Source organism: Mustela nigripes, chromosome 10 (genome assembly GCF_022355385.1).
Source record: "Mustela nigripes isolate SB6536 chromosome 10, MUSNIG.SB6536, whole genome shotgun sequence".
NCBI classification, from domain to species: domain Eukaryota; kingdom Metazoa; phylum Chordata; class Mammalia; order Carnivora; family Mustelidae; genus Mustela; species Mustela nigripes.
This window is the reverse complement of record NC_081566.1, coordinates 9,138,896-9,159,345: the sequence shown is the minus strand read 5'-3', so window position 1 is coordinate 9,159,345 and position 20,450 is coordinate 9,138,896. Positions and strand designations below refer to the sequence as shown.

General features: G+C 46.1%; 1 protein-coding gene across 4 annotated transcripts; it reads right to left on the bottom strand.

Annotated features, from left to right (window-relative positions):
- Window positions 1-1,426: 1,426 nt before the first annotated feature.
- On the bottom strand, window positions 1,427-8,135 carry ZBTB18 (zinc finger and BTB domain containing 18). Of its 4 annotated transcripts, none has more exons than XM_059412536.1 (3): window positions 5,478-5,653; window positions 1,651-3,060; window positions 1,539-1,618 (listed from the first exon to the last, which is right to left on the bottom strand). In XM_059412536.1, the coding sequence occupies exons 1-3, from the start codon at window positions 5,488-5,490 to the stop codon at window positions 1,539-1,541; spliced, it is 1,503 nt and encodes a 500-aa protein (XP_059268519.1). In that variant the 5' UTR covers window positions 5,491-5,653. The 4 variants fall into 4 exon arrangements, with proteins under 4 accessions (XP_059268517.1, XP_059268516.1, XP_059268519.1 ...); XM_059412535.1 differs by lacking the exon at window positions 1,539-1,618 and having other exon boundaries at window positions 2,131-2,224; window positions 2,337-3,060; window positions 5,478-5,667; XM_059412534.1 differs by lacking the exon at window positions 5,478-5,653 and adding an exon at window positions 8,013-8,135 and having other exon boundaries at window positions 1,427-3,060.
- Window positions 8,136-20,450: the final 12,315 nt, after the last annotated feature.

Below are 20,450 nucleotides of genomic sequence, written 5' to 3'. Positions count from 1 at the left end.
GGGGGGGGTAAGGGAGCAGGGAAGAAAAAGAGAAGGGGAGCCACCCCTCCCAAAAAAAAGGAAGAAGAAAAGGAAGAGAGAGAATGACCTATTGTCGGTTTGTGCAGTAGTTACTCTAAAAACGCTCAGCTGGGTAAATGTGTACACCTAAACTTTTGAGCCGGCATGGGTTTTGTGCAATTAGAAGTTTGTTATAAATGCACACTGCACATGCAAATCTTTAAGCCGTTTGTAAACATTTATATTTTCCTTGTTATGTAGCGAAGTTATCAATTTGCAGCTTAAGTTTGTATTCAGCTTAACAGTTTCAACTTAAAGACAGTGGGAAAGTCAATTTAAATTATATAAAATAAAAATAAAAACAGTGCATTTACGTTCTTCATAACACCAGTTTTTTCCCCCAAACGGTGCTATTTTTTTTTCTAAGGAAATTAAATAATTTTCAACTCACTCGTTAAAGTTATACAATGCAAACAAAGACAAAAAATATATTGAAACTCATGCATTTCTGTAGCGTTAATATTTACTTTTCAAGACTCAACTAAGAGCATCAACACAACCTGTCAAGTTCTTTGACACCCCCCCAGCCCGTGTAATCAGTTACAGTATACAAGAACAGTAATTCACATTTTTCAACACACAGTTCAACACTGCTGAAGCTGCAATATCCTTTTCATCCCAAGCAAACCTTCACAAAGACAGCGTCCCAGTGATCCCAGTGTACGTTCAGAATTTCTCTCATTGGGAACCGTCAGAAAACCAGAAGTTGCCACAGAAAGTTTTAAGTCAACTGCTTGTTTAAAAATAGATAATCCAGCATTTCAGAAATTTTCCATTTGGGTCTAAAAGCATTCAGGTTTCCAACAGCCAGAAAAGATTCATGCAATTTTGTGACCTATAAAGAGGCTAATCAAACTGGAGGGAATTTCTACTCTGAAAAAGGAAAGGGGACGACGACGACGACGACGACAAGAAAAAGAAAACAGAACAGAACAGAAAAACCGAACCAAAACAGAAACACAAAACCAAAACAACGTGGAAAAAGAGCGAGAGAGAGAGCGAGAGAGAGAGAGAGAGAGAGAGCGCGCGCTCAGAAGACAATGCAGTGGCGACAGAATCAAGCCCTGTGAGAGCATCCTGTGACAGGACGAGTTGTTCCAGAGGTCCTCGTCGGCTTCCTTCCCCGACCCCCTCGGAGGAGAAGCCCCCGCTAGTCTCCGACTTGCTCCAAAGTCTCTTTTACCAGAACGCTAAATTAGTGAGAGTCTCATGCTACTCTAAAGTGCAAAACCGAGTTAACGCCCCGACGTTTTAGTTCCAGGAAACAAGGCTGCTTTTAGACCGTACCACAACTAGATAGAGATCTATGTATAGATACGCATATATATATATATATGTATATATATATATATTATTTATATATATATATAGATATAGAAAATTATTTCCAGAGTTCTTGCGAGCTATCTTCTAAGGTCCAGTCTCTGACAGTGGGCAAGCTCAGGGCTTCGCTTTTGACCGACAACGAGTTCACCAACTCACAGTGGAACTTGCGGATGTGTCTGTACAGGTCCCCCGACTGCGTGAACCTGCGCTCGCACCACTTGCAGGCGTGCGGCTTCTCGCGCGTGTGCACCACGGCGTGGCGGCTCAGGTTGTGCGAGTACTGGAAGCTCTTGCCGCACTGCGTGCACGTGTAGGGCTTCTCGCCCGAGTGGGTCCGCTCGTGGCGCTTGAGCGTGTACATGCACGAGAAGGTCTTGCCGCACAGCGAGCAGGTGGGCACGTTGACGTCGGCGGCCGGCTTGCTGCGCAGCCCGTCCTGCTCGCGGAAGTGCGTGCTCAGGTGGATCTGCAGGATGTGCGGGCTGGGGAAGACCTTGTTGCACAGCGGGCACATGAAGATCTGGCCGGCCGGGCTCAGGATGTTGGACACGTAGGGCAGCAGGCTGCTCTCCATGCCGCCCTCCACCGGGCCGCGCTCGGCGTCCGGGGTCATCATCTCGTCGTCGCTGCCTTTGTCCTCGCGCTCGAGCTCCCGCAGCACCGAGTCCTCCCTCAGCGGCGCCAGGTGCGCCGGCTCATACTGTACCCTGGCGTTAGTGCTCCCGCCCTCTTTCACAGCGCTATGTTCCATGTCATAGTCACTAGCGCCAACCTCGCTCTCCTCACAGGAAGCCTCTTTCTCCACCTTCACCTGCACCAGGTTGCTTCTCAGCACGTCCTGTGAAGAGAAATAAGAGCTGTTCAGATTTTCAACTCCTGACAGGCTGGACTTGACAGACAGGTCCAGCACACAGTCAACATCTGCCGAATCCCTCACGGAGGTGACAGACCTCTGGGACAAAGACTCGCTGGAGCTGCACGGACTGGCCACTGTTTTGCCGGCGGCGGCGGCGGCGGCGGCAGCGGCGGCGGCGGCGGCGGCGGCGCCGTGGGGCTCGGGCTCCCCGCCCGCCGGGGGGAGGCCCGCCGAGTCCGAGGGCAGGCGCATCCACATGGTCCCCGGCTCGGCCGCCAAGTCCCTCTTGCCCGGCAGGAGGTTCAGTTTGTCGTCTTCGCCCTCGTCCTCGTCGCTGGGCAGGTCGCCGGCCATGTGGCTGCTGCCGTCCGAGAGGCTCTCGACTTTGTCCGAGCAACTGGAGGCGTCCTCCTCCTTCTTGGTGCTGTCCGCCTCCGTGGTGGCTTTCTCTTTCAGCTTCTTTTTGCAGACTTTGACGATGTCATACATGTGCAGATAACTGGCAGCTGCGAGCACGTCTTCAATGGGCAAGTCTTTGAACTGGAGTTTCCCTTCATACATGAATTCCAGCAGGAGAGCGAAAGCTGGGGCTGTAACAATGTCGCTGTTCAGATGAACAATGTCCCTTTTGTCCAGCTGGTCCTTGTAAAAGAGGTGGAAGTACATGCTGCACGAAGCCAGCACAGCTCGGTGCGCGCGGAACTGGGCATCTCCCACCAGCACGGTGCAGTCACACAGGAAGCCCTGGTGCCGCTGCTCGCTCAGACACTGCAGCAGATGTCTACTGTGGTCTGGGAACTCCATGCTGTCTTCATAACCTGCGGACAGACAGACTTCTCGTGAGAGCCGGCTCAGGAGCAACCTTCCAGTGCTCGGGGGCCGCCGGTCCCCCCGCGCACACACGCACGCGCGCGCACACACACACACACACACACACACACACACAAAGATAGTGACAGTGATTCGGCTAGGGCCGCCGAGGTACACGTCCCTGCATTCTAATCAGGCTTCTGACCCCGGGACTACCAGATCATTCGCACAAAACCTAGTCCACCCGAGGAGCAGAAAAAGTGCACTTTGCAAACTTCCTCGCCCCAGCCCAACGGTCCCTGATGCATCTCCACCTTCCTGGAACTTTCAGTTAAGTTTCAAAAGCCTTCATTTCAGTGCAGTCTCTTACTGAGAAGAGGAATTCAGCTCTCTTTCAGAAGAAGTGAAGCTACTCACCAAATTATGTCCCACAAAACCTACAAAACAGCTTTAATTTCAAAGGGAACAGCTCATGGAATGAACAAAGAGAAGTCCCAAACACGTTCTGAAAGATTCAGAAAACTTGTTCAACCGTCCTTATTTTATTACTCTTGATACAGGACTGCACTTAGAAAGCTCGATTTTAACGCACACACTGGCTGAATCGAGGGGGAAAAAATGAAATCGCATAATTAGCCCAGAAATTAGCAAACAACTCACTTTTAAAGTCAGAGTGTTACAACAACAAAAGCCCTGTGTATAAAAACAGATGTTAATGCCTTAGGATTTGCAGGTATGGCACACATGTACGAGATCAGAGAGAACTACACCAACAGATGGAAAAGATCATCTTTACTATGAACGAATCCAAATATTTTTTAAATGAATTGAGAAAAAAAAACAGTAATATTTCTTTGTAAAACTCTGTACATCCAGAATATCAGGAACCAGAAGGGCTTCACTGAACTCTGAAAATTCTCATCTAAACTTTGATCTGTTGCAAAGCAAATGAATTCCATACTAAAATTATTTCAAACTTTCAAATGAAGGCGTATCGCATTCAAAAGCTTTACAGGTTCAACATCCACCCCCCCCCACCCCCAAAAGCCTTGCTAGAAAAAGAGAAACTATTTTTTTTCCCTGACTCTGCCTTACCTCATGCGACAGAAAATACTTTGTTTCATTAAAACTTGATATATTTTTGCTTTCCCACTAGCTTCTATTCTTTCCAATATGCCCGGCTGCCCTTGTTTTCTGGTGAAGGAGGGGCAGATGGAGAGGAAAGGCGAAGATGTACAAAGGGTCAAAATTCAACTGCAAAATTCAACTCCTTAAAAAATTCAAGAAAACCCGACTTCCCCTTTCCTGTGACCAGAAGCAAGGTTCCACACCAAGCAGCTCAGAGTGCATGTGGGCAACGGACACACAGCAATTTAATATTCCAGAAATTACCTCCCTGCTTTTTCTCCACTTTGCCCAAGATGGACCAAAACTTTCACCCTAGCCCCCCAATTGCCACGATGCCACCGCTAGACTAAACCAAGATTTACAATACAATCACTTTAAGTGCCCCACAGCTAACATCAATCCTAATCCTTGAGAGGGCTAAAAATAAAGATTGGAGGGCAGCTCACAAGGTAGCCGTGATCAAATTAGGAGGCTGAGAGGACAGAGAGGGACGAAGAAGGAAGCTTATAAACATCTGATCCAGCTGACTGTGGCCATATGGCAGCTGCTGCCCAGATAAAGAGATTAAGAATAGAGGAGTGCGATTACAGCTGTCTGGCCAATTCAGGCAGCTCAAATCTACAAGTTCTAAATTAGTCGCTAACACAAAAACTCCTGCAAATAATTATTGTTATGCTGAAATAAAAGCTCTCTTAAATATATATTTGAAAGAGAAATGAGGAAACCAGTCACACTATTCTCCTGGGGACAAAAGTTTTTTTTTTTTCCTCCCTTTTAAAAAAACCTTCGGTTTCAAAAGCACTACAGCTGTATGTTTCAGTAGTGCTGCTGAATGTTTTGAAGAATAAAGTTTCACAGTGGAATTAATTACACAACAATCTAGCTCCTTAACTAGAATAATCTTCTCATATAAGTTTGAATGCTGGATTCCAGACAGTTGACAATTTCTCTCCCCCCTCCGCCCCACAAGCAAAAGGAATCTAAATAGCAGTGAACAACCACACGAAGCATTTTAATCCAAAGTGATCTCGAAAAGCAACATTTCAAAGCCTTCCTTCACATTTCAAAACTTGCAATATTTCTGTGTATTAAAGTTATTTACTTGCTCGAGCAAAAGGGATAAAAATTAAAACTAAACAAGCCCAAGACTCCCAACTCCAGTAAGATGTTCATTTAAGACTCAGTTTCATATATTATTCCTAAACTGGGTTAGAAAAGTAATGTGATTTTTTTTTTAATTAAATAAACAACACACCAAAACAGAAATATGCTCCGTCTAATCTCTTGCTACTCCTACCTTTAGGACACATAAACCTGATTAAGTCCTTTCCTCTGAGTCTCGCTGGCTCCAGGTCTGTTACATCGGTGGAAAAAAAGCAGACTAAGAGAGACAGATGCAAAGTGGAGATGATGTTAGAGAGGAATAAGATACCTTCTCCACCACAGATCCGCACACACTAACTCCCTGTCTGTGTGTTAGAATAAAAGGCTGAGGGATGGCAGGCTGTCAGCTGCTCTGACATCATGTTCAGATGGAAATGCTACCTCCAGCTGTGCTCCTTTTAATGCCATATGCTACTCCTCTACACTCCTGCCACCAGCTTTTTCTTAGGAGAACTTTTCTCTTCTGTTAGTATAAACAAAATACTTCAAAGTCTCCCTTTTTTTCCAAACTTTCTAACAGAAAGAAATGGAAAAACTCAGCATATGGAGTTCTACTGTATTTATGGAATAGCAACACTTCTGTCTTAAGTTGGTGGACTGGCTTGCATACTGACAGCACACTCAAGCCACGGTGCTATGCAGGAAATCCAGATTCACTTTTATTCAACTCCAACGTTTAGTTTCAAAGGCAGCTTAGGGGATATTTTTAAACCAACCCAATTGACATCTCCAGTCCCATTTCGACATTATTACGGTACTTTCATTTTTTTTTTTTTTCTTTTCTGCCCAGATAATGGCATACGTGTCTCAGAATGCTGGAAGACGAGACAGAACTATTACTCCGGCCCGGTTCACCTTACGATTTCACTCTCATTTTAACTGTTTTGTCTCCTACTACTTCTCGATAAAATCTCTCACACTACCACTTCATGCAAATATCGGCTCTCGGTATCAACAAGGTGAAACTGCACTTTCTGAAATCCTGGAAAGAACTTCAGCTCCATGAGACAAATTAATAAACTGATACAACCTGCTACGGCCACTTAAAATGAGCGCTGCACCTGCCTATCTGATCTGACCCTCCGCTCAGAAAAAAGCAGAACTTTGTCTTCCCCTTGATCTGTGTCCCATAACAATCTTTTTTTGGGTCGCTCTGTAATGTTTCACAATCTCAGGAAAACCTTTCAGCTTTCAGTAAGAAGGGGGGGGGGGCGCAGATCTCTTAAGTTTGGGAACTTTTAGCTCGACTTTGTGGGTCTTTTCTAATGGCTGATGAAATCCTCACGTAACCCCAGGCTGGGCTGACCAGCGCCCTGCAAGGTGCTGCGACATCTGTGAATGTCAGATACATCTCCACAGACTCTGGGGACCGTGAGGCGTAGAAAAGGCCCGAGGCGCGAGTGTTGCAGCCCTGGTGATCAGCCCTCCATCCTCATCAGGAAACCGCGGCCGAGTTAGAGAGTAACAAAAACCAACGTCTCTGTCCAGTCCTCACTTTGCCAAAGTCACAAACCTAACTTTCTCTAACTTCGCGGTGAATGACATAATGACGAACGCCTGTTCGAGGCGGCACTCTTCGGAGCTGCATTCCTCCTCAGCCACACAATCTATTCTCCACAAATGCCCTCGCCCCATTCCAATATATCAGACATTAATCACCCCATTTACCCAGTGGGGTGGGGGGTGAGTGACAGTTTAATGAGTCCCAAGCACCGCAATGGGCCAGCGACTCCCACCCCACAAATCAACCCCTTCATAGTCTTGCTACCGCGGGGTCCAGAGAGGGTTTGCAAGGTTGGGTTTTTTGTTTTGGGTTTTTTTTTTTCCCCCTAAGGAGTGGGGGGCAAGGGTTCGGAGTGGAGAAGAGCGGAGCGGGGGAGAAATGCAAATCTCCATGTAGTTCACCGTGCAGAAAACACACGGGGAAAGAGGAAGGTTAAACCACAGGGAAGGAGGTGGAGGGCGGAGAGCCGGTGCAGCAGGAAAACACCTTAAACAGCAGACGAGAAAACAGACCCGGGTCACAGCAACAACAAAAGAAAAGTCGTAAGAAGAAGCCCGCGGGAGGAGGGTGGCTGCTACCGCTTCCCCGACGCCGCGGCGCGCGAGCCCCCGGGGCCTCCCGGCAACTGCACCAGCCCGGGAGGGGCCCCTCCCCCGCCGGCCTCCTCCCCCCCCCCCCCCCGGGCGCCACTGCAGCTGCACCGGTCCCCGGAGCCGCGGCCGTCCCGGGCGCCGCTGCAGCTGCGGCGGCTCCCAAGCCCCCTCCCCCAGCCCGCCGCCCTCCGCACCCGGGAGGCGCCGCCGCAGCTGCACCGGCCGGGAGCCCGCCCCGCGCCGCAGCTGCACCGGCCGCGGGGCGGGCAGGCGGGGAGCGGGCTGGGGGGGGGCGCGGCGCGGAGCCGGCGAGCCCGCACCCCGCCCGACCCCGCAGCTGCGGCGGCCCCGTCCCCGCGCCCGGCCTCCCGCAGCTGCGCCGCCCCCCGCCGCCCCAACCGCTCCAAGCACACAAACTAACTCCACTCGCGGGGGCGCCCCCGGCCCGGCCCGCCCTCCGCCCGCTCTGGCCCGCCGGCCGGGGCCGCACAGCTGGCGCCCCCCGCCCGCCAGGGGGGCCGGGCGCGGAGGGGACGCCGGGTCAGGGGCCGGGGCCGGCGCCGGGACTCACACAGAGCGGCCCTAAGTCACCGCGTCCCCGCCGCCGCCGCCGCCGCGTCCTCCGCCTCCTCCTCCTCCTCCTCCCGGCCGCCGCCGCCGCCGCCGCCGGACTTGGTGGGCTTCCTCCTCCTCTTGCCCCCCTCCCTCCCGGCCCCCCCGCCCCCCAATCCCGGCTCCGTCGCCCGCTCCCCCCTGCCCCCTCCCTCCCTCCCACCCACCCCCGCTGGCAGCCGGAGGAGCGCGGCGGAGCGAAGAGGGCCCCACTCTCAACGGCTCCCCATGGCAGCAGCCCAGCGGCGGCCGCAGCCTGCCAGACACAGCGAGGGAGCGAGCGAGGGAGCGAGCGCGGAGCCGCCGGCCGGGGAAGGGGGGGGCGGGGGACGGGGGGGGGGGGGGGGGGGGGGGGGGGGGGGGGGGGGGGGGGGGGGGCGCCCCCCCGCCCCGCGGGGGGGCCCCGGCCAGGTTTCCCCCCCCCCCCGCCCAGCCTCGGTCCGCCCCTCTCCTCCCCCTGCCTCCCTCCCTCCCGGCGTTGGGCCTCTGCGATTGACCGTAAGCGGCTGGACCGGCGCTCCCCGCCCGCCCCCAGCGCCCAGACTCCTCCAATGGGAGGGCGGCTTTGCAGGAGGGCGGAGGGAGTGGCGGGCAATCGTCGGATTGACAGGAGGGAGCAGCCAATGGGGGAGACGAACCGGAGCAGCCGCTCGCGCGCGCCAATCGCGGACAGAAACTACCGGCGTGGGCGGGGCCCGGACGGGCGGGGGCCGGTAGCGAAGCGGCGCGGGGCGGAGTCCTCGGGCGCCGCGGCGGTGGCGGCAGCGGCGCCCCTCTGGGTGACTTGGCCGTGAGAAAGTGAAAGGAGCCCGCAGGCGGCGGCGACAGCTGCGCTGGGAGGGGCCTGTCTCCGGGCTCCGAGGCCTCGCGCGCCCTGGGGGTGCGGAGCGAGCCTTTCGGTGTGCACCGTGACCCCCAGAAATACACTTTTAAACGTAGTGGGGCTGGGGTGCGCCGAGTTACGCAGGTATCCTCGGGAGGCAGGGCGCGCGGGGACACGGAGGACCGGAGCCGGCCCGAGGCCGCCCCCTCCGCTCCCCGGGCCGCGGGCGAGGCCGCGCAGTGGTCGCCCGCCCGAGCGCAGGGAGCAGGACCGAGCAGCGCTCGGGCTCGGTCCCGCCGCGCCCCGTCCCCAGGTGCACGTCGGGGCGCCGCGGCCGCGAGCGCGACCGGCTCGGGGAGGCCGGCTCTGGGCGTCGCTCTCCCGACGTCGTCCGGTTGCGGGCGGCGCCTGCGTTGCTCGCAGCCCCCTCGCGTGCCCCGCGGACTCCCCTGCTCCGCGTACACCCTCCCGAGTGACCACATGTTAGAGCCGCGGCAAAATTGGTAGTTGTGGGAGCCGTAGCCGGAGGCTTTAATTGGTACGTATCGAGCCACCCCGTCCAGCTACCGAGGGGGCAAGATGTTGCGACTGCAGCGTCGCTGTCGCTCCCTCCGTCCACGCGGACGTGCCCTCCCAGCCCTGCTCTGGGCGGTTAAACTGGGTTCCTCACGGCCACGAAGAAATGTAGAAACTTCTGTTCCCAAGAAATTGGAACTCTTGTTGAGGAAGGCAGGCAGGCCTGGTATAAAGTTGAATAGCAAGTTAAAAAAAAAAAAAAAGAAGAAGAAGAAGATTCAAGAATGTGAAATCGAAAATTGCCCAGGGAGGAAGTTAGTACACCAGTAATTGTCGAGTGAAATGTGTTTATGCTTTGCTAACTGAAGCGGGACTGACAAGCCTGTTGCTAACCAACTTGCCAGGAGACCTTTCAGCTGGGCAAAATGTGCTTTCACTTTGTTCCAGGTCAAATGGATAAACTAAGTTGAAAGTATTGTGTGGGCAAATCAGGCATGTTGAATTCCTAATGAAGTAAAAGCAGGAGCACGTAACATTCTTGGAACCGAAGTACAGTTGTGCCGTCCTGTGAGAAACCGGAGTGAGGTTCTCTGCTCTTTCCTCCACTTTTTCATATGCCCTCAGGTTTGATCCCTTAGGTCAAGGCCATCCTGTGATAACTGGCTTTTTAGCCCATGAAACGTCCTGTCGTATGTATATGCTTTTGGTGAATTCTAGATCTTTTAGTCTATGGGGTAGAAGGCCCAATTTCAGTTTGACCTGTTTCCAGTTAGGGAAATTGGTAAATGTTCTCGATGGATGCAACATACTATTAAAAAAAAAAAAAAAAAAAAGACGTGAGAAGGAGCACATGCTTTGCCAACCAGTTCAGGAAGAAAAAAGGAAAAAGAAATGTTTGCATCCTCAAAGCTGTTCCTCACCTATGAAAAGTTAAAAATAAGGAAAGTAGAGTCTCTGGATGAAGAGACATAATGTAACTGATAGTGTCAGGATATTAAATAATAAATTCATGAGAAAATGAGAACAGATTCTCCACGAAAGGCTTGGGAACTCCATTCTGTGGCATACAGAGTAAAATCACAGCTGTAACAAAAGGTTTTACGGAATGTACCTACAGGGAGAATAGCAGCCCCAGAGATGAGCCAGGGGTCGGACCCGTTGGTGCCTCAAAAGTTGTGGGCATTGTTTCCTAGATCTAGCAGTCTGCTAGAATTCATATTGAAAGCTGAGTAGCATAGCCAGAAAATATAGATTGAATGGATATTTAAGGAAGCAAGTATGTCGTCCCTCAATTATGTAAAAGATCTTATGATTTTATGAAAATGCTTTGAATATTCATACGTTGTCAAAATCAATAAAAACATTTCTGGAGTATTTATTGTGTTCAAGAGAGGCACTCTGATGGGATATGGAAGACAACAAAAAAGCAACAGACAGGTTCTCTCCTTCCTGGGGTTTCAATTTGCTGGGAAAGAAGTGGTGCGAATATATAAAAAATCTAAAACAGAGACTAAAGAACAATATCATAGGATATGAGTGTCAGAACTAAACATAATATTCAGTTGTTAAAACCATCTTATCCCTGGTCTCTGATGAGGTGGCATTTTCTCTGCCCCTTTTTTCACATTAAAAATTTTTTTTTACTCTGACTTTATTTAAAAAGGTCCTAAACTTACCATAAAAAATGATACTTTTAATCATCTTTGGAAAATCATCAGCATACAAATTGTAAATAAAACTGATGTCAGAGGTGTCATGACACAGAATAATTACTATTTTTACTGAGTGCCCATTGCAACCATGGAAAGCAGTAAGTCAGACCCAGAAAGCCTCCTCAGGTAAGCTCCTCAAAATAAGACCTGTTTACCTGTACCCATCAGACTCAGCAAATTACCAAGAAAAAAAGCTACTTGACAGAGTTGAAAGCCAATAATTTTTTTCACTCTCCCACAGTGAGGAGGAAAAAAGTACATAAAGTACAGTCTCTAAACTATTAGAACAATGTACCATTGTTTTCCTCAAAAAAAAAAAAAAAAATCCCAATCCTGTATAGTTAACAATCCATACTTTTCTGGGAGTCCTGAAATTAAAACCGACACAAGTCAATCTAACTGGTCATGGTTAGATTTCTTGCCAAAGAACAAGTTTTATGTTTTAATGACACACGGATTTCAAGCAGTAACAATTTAACACTATAAAATGTTGACGGACCAAATAAAATTTAATTTGATGGGCAAGTCCATAAAATGAATGCTGACTTTTAAATGTGAGCCACAGGTGAAATCTCTGAAAAAAAAAATCAGTGACTTGTTATACTTAGTGCAATAGGTCATGTTGAAAAAGTTACCTATGCAATTAATTTTTCAATATTGACTTTCTATGAACTTCATGTATAACTGGCATCTTTAAAAAAAAAAAAAGTCAGGGAGGCAAGCATTAATAATAAAAGACCAGATATTCCAAAGTGCCATATTTCACCTATAATAACTATAAAATGTACAAAATGTGGGTAGAGGTTAACCTGATTTTGAATCTAGAGAGAAAAAATATATACTAAAATGAAACACGTTAAAGCTTCTATTAAGCCCAGACAATGTCATAGCACAAATGAAATTCTCTTTACTTTGTAGATTCTCTCTCTCATTCACTCTGGCTTTTAGAAATGAACAGGTTGCGATGGCCTAAAGGTAGAAGGAGACACAGAAACACAGCTGAGACGATAGTATTAAAAAAAAAAAAAAGTAGATAAACAAACTAGAACACACAGTACAATAATGACATGAACAGGGAGCATATTCCCCAAAGCTCAGCTTTTAAAAATATATATGTTCATAATTCTGCAAAACATGTTCTATACCAAATCATTCCCCGGGTTATAAATCCTGTAATGCTTGAATCTGTTTATTAAACCCCTCAACTATGATAAGTCATAAATAAGAGGTAATTCATCATGATTCTCAGCCCTGAAGACAGAAGTCGCGTTATCATACACTCTTGAGGAAGGAGCCTTAGCAGATTAATACAAGGCACTGAGGATACACTACACCCCCTATGCTAAAAGCGGAAAGAGGCTCCACGAGTAATTCAAACCTGTTGGAGGGTTAAGGGGAGAAGAGGAGCATAAGAGACAGTCTTCCCAGAACTGTTTTTCCTGTGGCGCTACTTTTCAGTTGCTTGCTATAAATCAGTGTGTTGACGTGGCCATCACAAATCCAGAGACAGCGTAATGGGTGAAGGAGGCTGATAGTTTAGGCTTGGTTAGCATCCAGGCTGGCCACCCACACCTCTATTCTCTCTGTCTCTCTCTCCCCCCCCCACCCCCGCCCTGACTCTTTTCCTAAACAAAATAAATTGGTATAGACAAGTCTACTACCCTTGAAAAATCACACAGAAACTCCCAACATCCAGATGTTAGAATTGTCCTGTTACTGTGGAGGCTGCATTAATTTGGATAAAGAAAAGATGTGTTCATTTCATCTGTGGAGGCTTTTAGACTTAATTTTTAAGAATTAATCTGATGAAGGCTCTAACTTTTCCAGACGAATAGACTCTGTAACAGAAAGATGTGATAGGAACCTATGATATGTATGCCCCATTTTTAATAGTGTAAGTCTTTGAGGTTTGTTTGTTCTAAAATTCGCTAAAAGATATAGTCAATGTGCGTAGTTTGTTTTGTTCAGCATGAAAGAATAAAAGTTCCAAATCTGTAAATGCTAATATTCTTAATTATATCCAGTTGCTTAAACAGGGGCTTGTAGAAATTCAGAGCAAAATGGACTCAGCTAGAAAAACTGAAGGGAACTAGAGAGATTTCCAGTAGGTTCCAATGCTGTACACCTACTATGTGTCAAGTGTTGTGCTTCTGACTAAAAGAAACCTCTGCCTGTCCACATCCCAGTGCAGAGAGAAGCTTTTCCTTCCTTTTATGTTCATTCCAGCCTCCAATGCAGTACTTTCTTGGACTTCAAATGGCCGGAAAGGAAAATGACACATCCCCAAATTATTAACTGAGAACTTACCAAGCATTATAGAAATATGGAACTGCGTTTCATGGTTCTTATAAAATTTCCACCCTGTGCTGGGTGCCCGCGATACATAAGATCATCCCTCCTTTCAGATCCTCATTATGTATAAATGTCATTGTGAACACACTGGACAAAGACAACATTGCACTTTTCGTTCGGTGGCTAATAAATGCATACCAATCCTAACTATTGTAATAATATAAAATCGTCTTAATCAAAAGCTTTTCTTATACAGAAATTCTATACATTTAATGCAAAAGTCTTGATACATACCAAATTCAAACTATTCCTGGTAATAAGAGCAGACAGAAGGTAAAATCTCACTCCAGAAATTTACTTCGCCCTTAGCGCTAACATGCAACTCAGGAAGTTACTTGCCTCACAAAGAACTAGCATTTATGCTTAAGACTAAAATGATTATTTTTAAAGTACTCATTTTACAATGCAAATGTGTATCTAAATTAAACTCAGCAAAAATAAGCATTTTAAATTGAAGCTGCAGTAATGACTTTATGGGAGACAATAGGAAAAGTGGCTCTTGAACGTGAACTCAGAGAAAACAGATTTCAAATTTCTTCTATGTGTCTTGAAGCTTTCTTTGCTCCCTGGCTCTGTACCTTAACATATTGGCACGTGTTTAATTGAGAACCCGTTGCCCTGAAGTCATTTTACAAAATTGAGACTACAACAAGGTCATAGCAAAAAAACATATAAGGGGGGGTGTGCTGTGAGTCCAAAAAAAAAAAAAACCCAAAAGACAAGAAACTGACAACCGGCCCACATTGCCAAGCCATGCCTTAGCACTTGGAATACGGGACAGGTGCAGGAACACAGGCTTACTAAGAGCAGAAGCAAGAGTCTTGGTAACAAAGACATGTACACAGTAGAGCATTGGAGACAGAAACACGTGACAGAGAAGAGCAACATAGGGGAGAAGAGCTTCATAGGGGAGATGGGTTGGGCTGGAAAGAACAGTGAGAAACAAGATGGTGACAGTCTGGAAAGGTAGCCGAAGGGAGGGGCAGGGGAGGGGAGCTGAAAGATCCCGGAGGGCATTGTTCTGCTGGTAGAGGCCTTGGTTTGGGGATGTATTGTCAGTGGAGGTGGTGCCGGAAGCCCAAGATAAATACACAGAGAGGTCCATATCCCTTCCTGGCTCTGCTGATCCTCTGCCACTATTTTTTGTCAACTTGCTCTTTGTCCTTTAAAATGCTTTAAGAAATAACTAGCCGCAGGGCGCCTGGGTGGCTCAGTGGGTTAAGCCTCCGCCCTCTGCTCCGGTCAGGATCTTAGGGTCAGGAGATCGAGCCCCACATGGGGCTCTCTGCTCCGCGGGGAGCCTGCTACCCGCCTCCTCCCCCCCCATCCCTACCCTACCTACCATCCCTAAATAAAATTAAAAAGAAAAGAAAAGAAATAGCCCCGAGATAAAGAGAATTAGAATATACTTGGTATATTCTAGTATGTTGTCTCCATCAGGCGACTGATGTGTGCACACGTGCCTGTGTGCGTGCATGTGTACGTGCGCGTGAGCGTGCTTTTGCGCATGTGCACATGCCCAGCTCGTTAGTTTGCTTGGTTTTCTGATAAGATCTGAGTGATAGGATCCTTCTTAACGTGAAGTCAGGGCTTATAGCACTGAGATGGATTTAGGCTGACCTTATGAAGAAATTGTGGGGCTGTATTCATATTTCCTTGAGGAATTTGAACTATTTATCAACCTAACTAATCACATTTTAGAAATTCATTCAACTGGCACTAAACAGCTGGTATGCACGAGGCCTGGCACTGGGCACATCAGCCTTCATGTAAAACATCTGGCTGGGATCCTGATGCGTGAATCAGCGTCATAGAGGTAGAAGACTGAGCTGCTGGAACCAAGTGAGCCCGGAAAATTCCCGTGATCCAAGAGAGTGACTCTTAAGTTTTGTTGACGATCTTCCTGGATAGGATATGAGCTTCCTCACTTGGGAATCTTGTTTATGAACTTAACCGTACCCTTAGCACCCAGAATCGTGCTAGACACAGAATACGCATGCAAGAAAGATCTATAAGCCGGGAGGGAGGGAGGGAGGGAGGGAGGAAAGGCAGGGAAGAAGGGAAAGATGGAGAGAAGTGACTTACAATTTTATGTTTTTCTGGCTGGAGGGAATAGCAGTGCTTTACATGTACAATTGCTCCCTTCAAACTCAGGAAAAAGTGAGAAATACGGCTGATTCTATGGACTACCAGAGGGCTGTCCATTCACTTTCCCGGAAGTCCTCTGACCCAGTGGAGAGATAAACCCAGATAAATGTGGTAGAGACTTGACTTCTGGTGGAACCATCACAATCCCCTAGCATGTGTAAAGAGTATTTCATCTTTGAGGCATTTTAGAAATGAGTTATTGCACAAACCTCTTCTAGGCAGAATATTTGTTGTTATTTTTGTGACTGGGAGAAGAATGTTTATATGGAATGGCTAAGTGGCTTGTTCAAGGCCCAAGATCGAGATTGGTGCATTGCAGAACTAATCATCGATTCGTTAAGGCATTGTTCTTCAGACATTAGGCCGTTCTGAAACTATAAGCAAAACCTCCATTGTTTTTTAACAAATTAAAATCTGCCATGCCTTGAAAAAAAATAGAACAGATCTTTATTCTTTTTTTAAATTTTTTAATTAACATATAATGTATTATTAGCCCCAGGGGTAGAGGTCTGTGAATCGCCAGGTTTACACACTTTACAGCACTCACCATAGCAGATACCCTCCCCAATGTCCATATCAGATCTTTATTCTTAAGGGCAAAGCCCATGATCTCAACTGAACCGCACAGACAAGCTAGATAGAATGAAAGGATTCATTCCTGACTTTTCAAATGTAGCTTCCACTGAAGACATATGCCCTTGGTGGATATAAATGAAGGAGCTTTCCAGCAAGAGATGTTTTCCCCTCCTGGAGATCCTACTAAGACAGTAGGGTCCTTATGAGCAGTAAATCTGATGCAGAGGAATCTATGAAACTGTATATATGGGTACATCCTGTCACTATGAAATATGAAAGATTAGATTTTCATTTGCATGGTTTGCTGGGTTTTATTTGGCAGATACAATAACACAGGCTACGCAGAGCCCATAAAACAAAGTGAGAACAGCAGCTCATTTGGTGGCAAAATGTAATGGTTATGGCTAAAGGGCTTCCATAATTTATCTCAAACCCTTATGCCTACATTTATTGTTGTTTAAATGAAAATCAAACTCTCATGGCCATAAGGAGGGATCTGGTCTGAAATTTGATTGAGATCCTTCCTTCTCACACAGCTTCTGAGATTAGCAATCCGTAACACTTAAAACAGCTACAGAAATATCCCAGAAGAAGCAACCTTATCTAAGTACACTCGTGTTTCATTTCTCCAATCCTGCTTCTCGAAACAACCCTGTAACTCCTGCAGTATGAGCGGGAGTGAGAACTCCCGGCCCTGTTCCTTGTTCTGACTCGGGATTCCTCCTTAGAACACACCTCAGCCCTGGTTAAGAGCTAATGTTCAGCATTCAGATGACGTTCCAGAAGAGTAATACTTGGTGCTTGGTGGGGGGGGGGGGGGTTGCTGGGAGGGGGCAATATGAAAGCAGAACCGAAGCATGGGATAGTGGCGCAAACCATTTAAGTATGGTGTCTTTTAATATTATTAAAAGTATTTATTTTGCAGCATATATCTAAAAATCAATATTTAAATTCATGATTTTTAATCACTTTATTCTCGTTATGTTGCAAAAGTAAAAATATTGACTCTCAAATGGGAATTCTCAAGGCTGTGTGTTCTGCAGTGTTAGAGGTAGGTTCTTTTCCTTTTTTTTTTTTAAGATTTAGACTTATAGTTTGTTACAGAGAAGTCTGTACCATTTTATCAAATGTACATCTGGATAGGGTTTAAAAATATCAGTGATTATCACACCAGTTTAGTGGGAATGGAACCATATGACAGGTGTATAAAATAACATTATAGTTTTATTTTCTGCAGATAATATATAATGTATATAATATCGATGTGTAAACATCTATTTTTATAATGTTGATGAAAATTCCATACCATTCAATGAGATAGAAGTGTTTTGTATGGCTGGGCTATTGTGACATTTGTAATTAAAGTAGTCTTAAAAATGAAAGAATAAATTAACTCAATCATTTTTGAAATGACCAACAGACCGTCAACATGCAAGTTAAATGGATATGAAAATAAACGGAAAACATATGGCCTAAATTTTACCAACCATGAGCAAGTAGTTAATTTTGAAACTGGGTTATCCCTTTTGGTCTTAGAAACTCTTCATTATTTTTAGGTAAATCAATATGCATATTAAAGTGATTAACTCTAACTTTCTAAATTCAAAAAAGTTTCCTGCCATGGAGGTTATTACTATAAAAATACATGAACCAATTTGGAGAGGGAAGACGATTTTTTAAGTTATTTTAAGCAACTTGTAAATGCAAGTAAATAACTCATTTCCAAATCCGGAGATAACTGACAGACTTCCTCTTGCTTTGGTAGTAAACCCACTACATGTGCAAGCGTGCATGTGTGTATGTGCGTGTGTGCATGTGTGTGCACGGGTGTGTGTGCATGTGTGGGGGTGTGTGTGCGATCACTTTCATTGCAGAGTTCTCGAGTTTAATAGGAAATAATTACCGAAGGGGAAAAAACCAAGGAACATTAAAAAGCAAAGAAAATATTCTATATTTTCATTTCCAACAAAAATGTTACCGTCATGAATCATTCCAGCCTTGTGTGTTTGCTCTCCTCAGGAAGAGGTTTCCAGACTAGGCCAACGTACATCTTTGAGTCAGCTGATTTTGATGGCCTTCTGGTGGCTGCAGAGAAAATCTGGCAAGTGGAAAGTAAAAAAAAAAAAAAAAAGAAAAATGGAAAACAAAACAGATTAAAAAACTTTCAAAAAAAAGGGGGGAAAAAATCCAAAGGGGGGGGGGGAATGAATGCATGAAAACCAAATAAAATTAGGCAAAGTTTTAGGAATAAAACTATACAAGTTTTCCATCAATTTATTTTTCCCAGTATAGAATTTTTGTAACTGGCAATAGTGCTCATATTTTAATTTAAATCTTCCTTCGCTAGACTAAAAACAAGGCACCTAATGCCTTGTAAACATGAATATTCAGATTTTAGAATCTTAATAGCTTTGGGGGCCACGCTACCATTTGGGGTTGCCACTCCACTAACAGATGTGTGGACTTCTGAAACCAGAGAGAAGCAAGTAAGGAAACACACAAACAAAAATATTTTTTTTTCCCTTTCAAAGACATTCTACCACGAAGGAGCATCACTTTCTGAACTGCCTGTTACCCAGGCAAGTAAGTAGCTGCTAGTTTGGCCACAGTGAATGTCCAGTTCCTATGATACGATCCTAAATGAGCGAATGGAGTGATTTCTGTGTTTCCCCCACCTCCTCGCTATGCGCCTTCAAACCTCACCTCCATCACCAATAATTTTTAGGTTGGTTTTTTGTTGTTGTTGTTGTTTTGTGTTTTTTTTTGGTTTTTTTTTTTTGTTTTTTACTTTTGGATTCTTGAAGCATATTATTAGCGGTAGTGGTATTAGTATTGCGATCTCCTATAGTCCCTTTCACTCAAAATTACAATACAGGGGACTATGGCCAATGCTATGCAGATGGCCAAGTAGATAATAAAGGCTCAGTTCATGAATAATATCCACTCCGAAAGAGGACAAAAGCAACAGGAAAAAAGAGCCCAAATTGGACAAAATGTGCATGCTATATTTAAAAAAAAACACACACGCGATCATTGTCAGAGATCATTAAGGGTGCCCTGTAGTTTTAATGATACGCCAGTGGCACCAATTTGATGTGACTGTTTGCTCTTATAGTCAATAAAAAAAGTCATAACTGCCATCAAATTTAAATTTAATTTATTTTCTACACAGCCCTTTCTGTTTTCCTTGTTTTTTTTTTCTTTTATAACATTAACACTTTTTTTGTTAAAAAATGTGTGAAAGATTAATTTGTAGAATGAGGGGGTTGTGGGTGCACAGCGCAGGACAGATGGCGTGGGTGGGACATGGCAGTTTTCGTCTGAGGCATCATTTTGTTGTTGCTGTTGCAAATGAGCAAAATAAAGCTATGCGAGCCCGATCATCTCTTTGGGGGCCCCTCAGTTAAGGTGCGTGGCTTTCTTTTATGTTGGCCCCTGCTGCCCAGGGACGCGGGCGCCCCCTGCCCCCCATGACCAGCCCCCTCGAGAGCGTTGTTAGTCCGAGAGCACTTGAATTTTAAAATTGCATTTATATAGAACTCCACCCAACTTTTGTATACAACAGCATGAAATATACTCTTTCTTGGTAAGCTGACGATTTTGAAATGAATTTAGGATCTGTCCTCCCTGAGATCCTGTCTTGTAAACCCCAAGGCATGAAACTGTAGATGCAAAACAGATTGATTTTTTTTTTCAAGGAGGGGATTTTGTGGGGAGGAGGGCTGTACACCCGTCAGAAATTCTACTCACATTCAAGGGGAGGGAGATAGGGTACAGGTTTATATTCAAAGGTTCAATTTTTGCCTTGGAACAGCCCTCCTTTTACGCATAAGTACTGTAGGAGTTCACCATTGTAAAGGTTCTAAGCGAAGAATAAAGCAATTACCAGAGAAAATCACTGTCATATGGCACACACAGACATTTGAGAAAAAGTAAAACTTTGAGAAGGAGGAAAAGGGGAATTCAGGACAGCATGTGGGAGGGAAGATTCGGGTTCTTTTTATGCACAAAGAGATCCATTAACAATATCTTTATCAGTTCCCTTCTTCCTTGTTAACTGAACCGACTCGCAGCGCCCAGAGGATGTGAACGTGATCGCAAACAAATGCTCTGGGAGGAGGAGAGGGGAGTAAATAAGAGAGAGCATACGAAAATGGTGGGTGGCTGATTCACGGCAAGACGGAGCTGCCTGACAATCTCCACCAAACCTTTGCCTCCAATGAGTGCTTCTGGTCACGGGAAGGCAAGACGGCCCACGAAAGGATGTGAG